Genomic DNA, 9,476 nt, shown 5'->3' on the forward strand with positions numbered 1-9,476 from the left:
CTGCGGCGCGGTTAACAGTGGACACCAACACCAACATCCCGCTGCACAGCCGGCAATCCCCCACACGGCCTCAGCTCTGTCCTCGGCGCTGTTTTCCTTGTGCAGCGCGGTCCGATGCGGCGCGGCTGACGTGCAGGACGGGCACGACAAGCTTTGATTGATATTCGCTGAACAACTGACAGGCCCGAATTCCTTCTGCTTACCACCCCAGTGAAGAGCTTGATATAAGAGAGGCTTGTTTTCTGCAGCTATCGACGTACAACCCAGCAAACATGTCGCCCACAGCAGACCAACCCCGCCGCCAATCGTGCGACCGCTGTCACTTGCTCAAGGTGCGCTGCATCCGACAGCCTGGCCCAGATTCATCGCCTTGCGTACGGTGCGACAAGGCCGGTGCCTGTTGCGTCTACAGCCTCCAGCAGCGTGTCGGTCGACCACCCTCCGCCGACTCACGCAAGCGCCCGCGCGTCTCTACGACTGCCTCTACGACGACTGCCTCTACGACGACTACCTCTACCACTACCTCTTCGACACTCTCCACCCGCTCTTCAACACCGCCACCGCCACCCGCTCCCGTCACTGCTGCTGCCGCTCAACCGTCGCCGGCCGCTCTGTCTTCCGTAAACATCGATGTCTTCGCCGAGGATTGGTTTGGCGACCTCGCTTCCCTGCCAAACCTATCACCCTTCGACCCTCCCGGCCTCACCACCCACCCTGCCGAAACACTGAACCTTGGCATCGATTCTGTCGAGTCCTATATCAGCGAGCTGTCTGATTTGAACCTGCGCCTCTATCAATCCGCCCGTACCATCTCTCCCTCTACCATAGAGCCTCTCTCCGTGTCGTCCCCCGCCGTCAATGACATCTTCGACGCCACTCGCTCCCTGATCCACCTGCTTGGCCGTATGTCTGCTGCCGGATCCACCGTTGGCAACGCTCCTACGGACTACTTCAACCAGCTGCCCCGACTGGATCTCTTCTCAGCGGGTGTGTCGGTCCAGGCTCCAGCACCCAGCCCTCCAGACACTGGCGTCGTCTTAATGGTTCTGGCATGCCACCAGCGTCTTCTAGGCGCTTTTGAGAACATGTGCAACTCCCTCAACCAACAACTGTGTGCTGTCCATCCACTCCCGTTTATGAACTTGAACCAGACCCAGGTTAACGCCGGCCATTTCACATCAACGTCTGAAGCCTCCACGTCGATGACTTGTCCCCCAACCCAGGCCGTCCTCATCATTGAACTCATTAGCCATTTACTCAGCCGCCTCGACAGAGCTCTGAGTCTGCTCGGCTACTGCACTGACGGTCGCATAGCTGCGACGGGTAATCCTCTTCCATCTTCATCTTCCGCGTCGTCTTCGTCATCATCGACATCAAACTCAGCGCCTCCATCTCCTGTTTTAGAACCTTCCCTGGATAACGCATCTGCAAGAGGTGCCTGCCGTATTGGCAATGGCACACGGCCTAATCGCTGCAGCGAGGTCGCCGAAGCGGTTGTAAACTCGATGCAAAGCCGTCACAACAGATTACGTACCCACATGAAATTGATCAAACGGCATACTAAACGGTCAAGTTTCATTTGAACTTGCTGAAATCCGTTTTTGTTTTTTTTAAATATTCACCGACTTTTGCACTCAAATACCTATGTAGCGATGCGTCTTATCCCGATTACATCGGCATTCATTTGTTTTTGTCACTTTGGACGTTGCATCAGGTGTTTGGGCGTCTCAACTTTTGCATGCCCTCTATCTAGCAGATCAGTGGCAAGTACCCCCCACGTGGTAACCCCAACTTGTTTGTGAGTTAGAACTCAGCCTTAATTGGCGACTAGTAGCCCAGCCAATAAGCCTTCGGAGGCGCTGCTTTCTTTCTTCCCTTAAACAATGCCTTGGATGATCTAGACTTTCTGTCATATTAGAGAATGTTATATTGGCTGAGTGAGAACTAGCGCAAAACGGGCAACATGTCTCACGTCTTACTCGAAATAGAAATTGCTCTAGATAATCGATGGCGCCATCTATGCCCCAACCCCAACGCAACGAAAGGACGTTCCGTTGAAATGCAGCAAGGTTGAAATTCAGCAGGGATGCTGCGCCACAAAGTGACAGAGGCACGTGAAGTGGTAAGTGGAATGGATATGAACTCAGTTAGGCCAAGAATGCTCAAGGCTGCGCTAGTGGAGGAGCAACATGCAGTGGAACGTCAGGTCTCAGAGCTGAACTTCCGGCCGGTCGGGTAAACGGGATTATGGACATTGACAGCCGGTAAATTGGGACGTTGCTATCTAATGCCTCTCTCAAAGCAGAAATCATCATCCCCGCTCTAATTGGCATGTTGGCTACGCGCTGCTTTCTATTCGTTACTGTCGATGCTCGCAGCGCGGATGCGATGCACTCTGCGAGAACCCACCGACGTACGGCACAGGCTGACGCCGATACCACGCAATGTGCCGATCGGACCATATGGCCAGTACAGAAATTCACCGACACTGAAGATCACCTGGGTGGTGATAATTGAACGCTTGGTTGCTCCCTTCTGCGGGGACAAAAACATTTGCTCGAAGTGTAATTGTCTTCGCGACAATACTGACCCTCTTCTATCTTTTCAAAATGGGCAATGTTCTCTCATCCTGCGTCAAAGACGACGCCGCACTCAAGGCGGATCGAAGCACTGCCTCTTCTGGCAGCAACATCTCTCCAGGGCCCCGCAATGCCTCTCCACCAACCAAACCCAGGGCGGGCGCTTCCGTGAAGCCCTCATCTGCTCCTCTGCCACCACCTAAGGCTGTGCAGCCGGCGGACTTGCAGTCATCGGCCGTGAAAAGCATCCAGATTCCAGATCGCTACCATTCGGAACCGCATTTTGTCAAAATTATCCATGTTGGTGCAGGCGCCGCCGGCCTCTGCACGGCGTATAAGGCTAAGAAAATGCTCCGAAACTATGAGCTGGTTGTTTATGAGAAGTTGTCCCCCTTAAGATAAGCACAATTGGTCCCCTATCGTCGCTGACGAAATGTGCAACAGGAATTCCAACATTGGAGGGACATGGTTAGAAAACCGTTACCCGGGATGCGCGTAAGCTTTTCACGCTGCCTATATTGCTTGAGGTACAGGCGATTTCCGCTGACAATCCGCCCCTTGACCTAAAGCTGCGATGTTCCGTCCCACATTTACAACTTCTCATTTGAGCCGAATCCCAATTGGTCATCGTACTACTCGTACAGCGAAGAGATTCAGGACTACTTCGTCCGTTTCTACGAGAAGTACAAGCTTCAAGAATTCATGCGCTTCAATACTACTGTTCTCAGCGTAACTTGGGATGACCGCAAAGCGCAATGTGCGTTGAAATATCCTGCCCTGTAACACTGAGTCTGTGAGAGGCATCACGCTGACGCTTCGTCGATCGCAGGGGAGGTCGAGCTCGTTCGGGACGGAAAGAAGTTTACTGACTGGTGTCACGTCCTTATTAACGGAAGCGGCGTTGTCAACAGATGGAAGTGTAAGAAATGACGAATTCGCAGTGACGGTTTAGCAAGCTGACTCCCGTTCTTGTTCATAGATCCCAACATCCCCGGAATTGACCGTTACAGGGGAACTCTGACCCACAGTGCTCACTGGGACACAAGTATCTCATGGGAGAATAAACGTGTCGCCGTGATAGGTTCGGGTGCTAGCGCCGTGCAACTCCTACCGCAGCTCGTCAAAGGCAAGTGGTCTGACACGACCTTCCCCATACTTGTGACCCAGCCAGGACGGCTTTCAAAGAAGAAGTAGATTATGAGGTGTTAACCTTTGCTTGACAGGATCACAATCGCTCGTCTGCTTTGCCCGCAATCCCACATGGATCATACCGAACATATTGAACGGCGAACCGGCGCATCCAGCAGGCATGACGCCAGCAGCAGCAGGCAAACACCGCTACGTCGACGAGGAGAAGGCGCTATTCCGGGCAGATGCCAACCAGCTCCTCGCGTATCGCAAGAAGCTCGAGAGCTCCATCACCGTCCTGTTCCCCGCCTTCATACGCGGGAGCCCCCTCAACAACATGTTCAGGCAGCAAATGCGCGAAGTCGTCGGTGCGCAGCTTGGAGACGACGAACAGCTCCGCAAAGCTTTCTTGCCCGAGTGGTCGCCAGGTTGCCGCCGGATTACGGTAAGTTCATGGTAGGAGGGCACGGTAGGTCGCAATGTGCTGACTTGTTTTTCCGACGCCAGCCTTCAGACGATTTCATACAATGTTTTAAGCTGCCTCGTATGTGCCCGTTTTCTCATTCAGTCGGAGTTCCTGCTAAAAACAAGCTACTAGACGTCTCGCTCGATCGCGACAATCTGGCCGGCTTCACTGAGCGCGGATTACGTACTGTGACCGGTCGCGAATACGAGTTTGACCTCATCGCGTGCGCCACAGGTTTCGATATCCAGTTCGTGCCGCACTTGTAAGCTTCCTCTGTCCCACATCACCTCAAACCCTGCACATATCCCAATACGGGGCCTTTTATTTTTCAGGACTCCCTGCTGACGCCCTGTTTTTTCCTCATTTCAGCAAAGTCGTCGGTAGAGGAGGCGCCGTCATGCAAGAGGAATGGTCAGAGACTCCAAACCTGTACCTCAGCATCACGAGCCCCAACTTTCCAAACTACTTTGTCATTAACGGCCCGCGTGGCAACTGGAACCAAGGCAGCACGCTACCGTCTGTAAGTCTTCCCATCCCAGCTTTCAAAGAACACCAGCTCGCCTAAGGCACCTCTCTCTCCCTCTCTTCATGCAATTCCGAATCTTTCCAGACGCAGACAGATCACAGAACTACTGTGGATAAAATTCCCCTACTCATACCGTTCTAACCCTCGCAAACCAGCACGAAACGCAGATCGAATACGCGTTGCAGTGCGTGCAAAAAATACAAGCAGAGCGCCTACACTCGCTCGAAGTGCGGCAGCACCCGACCACCCAGCTTAACGAGTGGATCGACGCGTGGCACGCCCAGAAGTCCATCTGGGCCGAGCCGTGCCGCTCATGGTACAAGCGCAACACACACGACGGCCGCGTCTACGTCTGGTGCGGCAGTATGCCGCACTTGCTGAAGTCCCTGAAGCGACCGCGCTGGGAGGACTATCTCATTAAGTACTGGGAGGAGGAGGAGGAGTCGGTAGCGGAGGGAGAGGGGAAAGAGAAAGTTAAGCATGGCAATATGTGGGCGTTTCTGGGTAATGGGACTACGGTGATTGAGAAGGAGCTTCTGCTTGGTAGGCCGGCAGATGTCGCGCCGTATATCCGGACTGAGGATAGTCCGTGGGATATTGAGTTGCCGCCTGTGAAGGTGGAGACGGCGTTTTAAACCCTTTTGGAGTAGGTCCTCGTGTTTGAGAGCTGGAACATGTTAAAGAATTGGAAAATAAGTTGTCTTTTATTTTATCCATGCATTCCTAATGAGAAGTATCAGGTCAACGTAATCCTATTGGTATGAAGAAGTGAATGAAAAGATAGCTCAGTTTGGTTCTAAAAAAGTAGTTATTGCTGAGGCTCTACGACCAGTTGGGCACTTTTTGGGACAAAGACGTATTAGGAATCTGGAGTTTTATGTGAAGTAAGAGAGGCCGTCTTGTAACTTTTCCCGGAAATGTCCAATGTGTCAAAAACTACAACAGTCTTGCTATTGCTGGCATTATGTTTCATCTCCCCTAGGAGACATTCTGCACTGCATCTCCGAGCTGCTTATTATTGCCGTTACATGATTGAAAAGACAAGTTGTTAGTGGGGTCCACCATCATTCAACAAATCCAGTCCAAGATCGCCGCTCTGAAGGCTCGGCGTGGTGGCATGTGGGAGTCCTGCGAGCGTGTAATACCCCGCAGCATCTAAAGCCGGTAAATCCAAGGTCTCGTCGAAGAGATCTGCCGTAATAGCATCGGCGGCGGCGCCGGACGGGTGCTGATGAGTTTGGTCGGGGTATGTCAGCTGCGGTGGGGTATTGGATCCATGCCTATGGTTGTTCGTAAGGTATGGCGAGCCGTCGGCATTAGATCTTGTTGTTGTTCTCGTAGAAATCAGCGGTTCTGAGTGGTTACCAGGGCCACTAGCTAGCGGTGAGAAGAGGCTGGGCCGCAGTACGGATACTGTAGGCACCTTTGTCTCCGCCGTTGCTGGCATTTGGTACTCGGGCACTAGGCCGCGTACCTCTGGGAACTCGTGGGGTAGAGCCGGATCGACGGCGAAGGGGCTGCAGTCGGGCTGGAAGAACAGCTGCCGAAAGCGAGGGCTTATCGCGAGACGGCTCCTGCGCGGCTGGCAGCACTCGGGTTCCGAGGCTACAGCATGAGCGACGTAGGCCTCTTCGAAGTTGATTGTAGGTTGGAAGTAGAGATGACGCAGGGTTTTGATGGCGAATGACTCGCAGCGCTGAGACTCGGGACTCGCAGCATCGTTGTGCGTTTGCTTCGATAGCAAGAAGGCGCGCAGCTTGGGCCTGGGATGTGTCAGCGGGAGTTTGTTTTTTCCAATGCTTGGACTAAGGGAAGACCGTGCCATGGCAACATGTCTACTGAGACGAGATGCGGAATGCACGTTTGGGTCGGACTGCATAGACGGTCAGCTACGACGGCCTGGGAAGGGCTGTAACTGTACTCACACGGGCAGCAGCCAGCCCGGTATCTGGCTCGAATGGCTGTCGCCGAGAAGAAACTGAGGGCATAAGTTAACGAATGTCTATAAGGAAGATGTACAGGCTTTACCAGCACGGACAATTGGACCAGCCACAAGACGGCGAGCTGGTCCACGGGCCTGGCCATTGGGCGCTGGGTCATGAAGTGGCGGTGTAGCTGGGCCATTAACCGGCGCATGGGCTCCTCGTGGCTTGCAACGGGCATGTCCCAGCCGTTCAGGATACCATTAAGTATAACATGCGTGTCGTCGAGCTCCGACGCCGTCGCCGTCGCCGAATCGGAGCGAAGAGCCTCGTAGTTGTCGAAAAGATGGTCCATAAGCCCAGTTTCATTGTGGCTCACCGTCGTCTTGACTGCGCCTGCGATGGCAACCATCTGATCAGCTAGTTTCCCAAGGTGGTCCCGTTCTTTGCGCATGCGCTCCACTTCAGCCTCCAGGTGTCGGTCGCCATCCCTCTGCATGCGCGCGATGGTTTCCTCGAGCTGTTCAAGCCTGTTCCTGGTGCGTTGACGTGCCGCCCGCTGCGCATTGCGGTCCTGGGCGCGCTTCTTGTCGCGCTTCGATACTGATTGCATGTTAAGTTGGGTGGGTTAGATTGCTGATGGAGAAGGTCGTTTCGTCGCGATCGGGCTGTCTTGGTCCGGCGTCCGAATTCCGGGGTGGACACACCACAAACCGACCCGGCGCTCCCGGTCCCGGCCCTTCCTCTCCATCATTCGCAACCACAACCGTTTGCACGATGCAAATCAAGAATATCGTTACTGACTTTCTTATGCTCCATAAAGGGAGAAATACTAGCCCCAACGACCTGTCCATGGACAACGGTTCCGGAAGCAAACTTGTAGTGCAATCCTCACAAGCACCAAGCAACTTTCGAACCGTCCATGTGGTTCATCACCTGCAAACAACGCCAATAGTGACGACTTTATAAAGGTCAAACATAAGAAAAACGATGACTGGGTAGGATATCAGAAAACGGATACTTTGCTGCTGAAGAAGTCGCGCGACTGAGTAAGTCTGTGCTCTTACTCATACAATCGTTCAGGGCTGAGCACATGCGCGCAAGGATGACTGGCTGGCTCTATCGTGGACCGGTCAGCATATATGTTGGCTAACAAAGAAATTCAAGGGATAGGAGTTCGGCTATATTAGCCACTGAACGAGAGCGCAGATCAGTTGCTGGCCCGACTTCTGCTTTATAGCGCAATCAAGCCTTTCTTTGGTAATAGCTCCTCCGGCTCCAATTTCTTGCCTACCCTCTTCTTAAAGGCTTTGCAATGTATATACGCCTCTCAATTAACATGGTAGGTAGTCCTGAAATCGTCAAAATGCACCGAGGTACATGGTATAACGAAAGAGATATCCTTTTCGGCATTATTGACTAAACATACTGATAAAAGTTGCCGATCGCGTTTAATAGGTTACGTTTACTTAGCTACTCTGCTTTGCATCCGACTGCCACTTGCTTGGCATGCACGGTTCCCGTTCATGATGTCTGTCGATTCCTACCACATCTGTACAAGTTAAGACTCAAACATCTACCAGAGCACTTGCCAGAGCGTTTGTGTCCAAGGCAAAGACCAGCTTCTGGAAAAAGGGAGCGGAAGCACCGGATCCAAGACTCGCATATATATATCTAGCATACACCAGCAGTATTCTCAATTATCACCACGACCAAAGTCCTTCACTCAGCCAAACAATCCACCTTCAGTCTTTACACCAACTTAAATAATCACCATGCACTTCTCCACGGCCACCATCTTCGCCTTTGCCGCCCTTCTTTCCACCGGCTTTGCAGTCCCCGGCGGCAGCTGTGCCGACAAGGCCACCGCCTGCCGCAGCTCTGGCGGCCTCAGCTGCGACCAAGACGCCCAGAAGTGCTGCGACCAAATCCAAGTCGTGTCTCCCAGTTCGGACAGCGAGCACTACCAATGTTACCAGGACTCGGGCATCGGGAGCAAGCTCGGCAAGCGCAGCATCAGCGAGGACTGCGCTAGAAAGACCAAGTCTTGCCGCAGCTCCGGCGGCTCCGACTGCGACAGGGAAGCTCAAAAGTGCTGCGACCAGATTGCCGTCGTCTCTCCCAAAGCCGACAGCGACCACTACCAGTGCTACAAGGACTCCGGCATCGACAACCTCCTCGGAAAGCGCGACATCAGCGAGGACTGTGCCAGCAAGGCCGAGTCCTGCCGTAGCTCTGGCGCCGCTGGCTGCGACGACGAAGCGCAGAAGTGCTGCGATCAGATCCAAGTTGTTTCGCCCAAGACTGATGGCGATCACTACCAGTGCTACCAGGACGCTAAGATTGGCAGCCGTCTTTCCCAGTAAGCGCCGTCCTGTGGGTTTGGATATGGATGAAAGCTGGGGGTTGAAAGGCGAATAATGTTCCGATAGTATGAATTATGTTTGTACCAGGAGAAGAATTAATGTACCTGAATAATAAACACCGCGCAAAGACGGCGAAGTGAAACTATAATAAGTACACACTATACATGCCTGCTTACTCGCAAACCCACGATGTTAATTCACTAATAAGAGACGCAATGTAATAGGGAGTAAACCGTTTCCTACTTCACTAACTATACTATTAATCGCAGCCTTGTCAGATGTCCTCTACGTATAAAGTTTATTCCAGACCTTAATAAATTCCTAGGTTATCTCGTTAAATTCCTAGTTCTTAATAATAGTTAACTTCCTTACCCTATTCTTTATTTTTATCGCTATAGAGTTGAGTTGAGTTGAGTTGAGTTGAGTTATATTTATTTACCCTGACCTATCGCCCTGAGCGATATGCAGGCTATAGACTATTTAAAGGAA

At 52.6% G+C, this 9,476-nt stretch overlaps 4 protein-coding genes across 4 annotated transcripts; 3 read left to right on the forward strand and 1 right to left on the reverse strand.

The window, feature by feature from the left end:
- Window positions 1-55: 55 nt before the first annotated feature.
- K452DRAFT_292305 (uncharacterized protein) lies at window positions 56-1,790 on the forward strand. The gene has a single exon (XM_033541349.1). The coding sequence runs from the start codon at window positions 273-275 to the stop codon at window positions 1,581-1,583; it is 1,311 nt and encodes a 436-aa protein (XP_033392249.1). The 5' UTR covers window positions 56-272; the 3' UTR covers window positions 1,584-1,790.
- Window positions 1,791-2,609: 819 nt separating this feature from the next.
- On the forward strand, window positions 2,610-5,440 carry K452DRAFT_322360 (uncharacterized protein; the record flags this gene model as incomplete). The annotated part of the gene is made up of 10 exons (XM_033544496.1): window positions 2,610-2,965; window positions 3,024-3,074; window positions 3,149-3,336; window positions 3,409-3,498; window positions 3,559-3,705; window positions 3,803-4,152; window positions 4,215-4,251; window positions 4,306-4,435; window positions 4,543-4,693; window positions 4,855-5,440. 10 exons carry the CDS (start codon window positions 2,610-2,612, stop codon window positions 5,332-5,334), a joined length of 1,980 nt encoding a protein of 659 aa, XP_033392250.1. The 3' UTR covers window positions 5,335-5,440.
- A 90-nt stretch (window positions 5,441-5,530) lies between these two features.
- K452DRAFT_322361 (uncharacterized protein) lies at window positions 5,531-7,234 on the reverse strand (the record flags this gene model as incomplete). The annotated part of the gene is made up of 4 exons (XM_033544497.1): window positions 5,531-6,462; window positions 6,522-6,572; window positions 6,625-6,677; window positions 6,728-7,234. The coding sequence occupies 4 exons, from the start codon at window positions 7,232-7,234 to the stop codon at window positions 5,748-5,750; spliced, it is 1,326 nt and encodes a 441-aa protein (XP_033392251.1). The 3' UTR covers window positions 5,531-5,747.
- A 1,162-nt stretch (window positions 7,235-8,396) lies between these two features.
- On the forward strand, window positions 8,397-8,987 carry K452DRAFT_302676 (uncharacterized protein; the record flags this gene model as incomplete). The annotated part of the gene is made up of 1 exon (XM_033542623.1): window positions 8,397-8,987. One exon carries the CDS (start codon window positions 8,397-8,399, stop codon window positions 8,985-8,987), a length of 591 nt encoding a protein of 196 aa, XP_033392252.1.
- Window positions 8,988-9,476: the final 489 nt, after the last annotated feature.

The sequence above is a fragment of the Aplosporella prunicola genome (genome assembly GCF_010093885.1).
Source record: "Aplosporella prunicola CBS 121167 unplaced genomic scaffold K452scaffold_45, whole genome shotgun sequence".
Taxonomy (NCBI): domain Eukaryota; kingdom Fungi; phylum Ascomycota; class Dothideomycetes; order Botryosphaeriales; family Aplosporellaceae; genus Aplosporella; species Aplosporella prunicola.

Coding starts and splice junctions, on each gene's coding strand:
- K452DRAFT_292305 (XM_033541349.1), top strand. CDS start 273: ATGTCGCCCACAGCAGACCAACCCCGCCGCCAATCGTGCGACCGCTGT.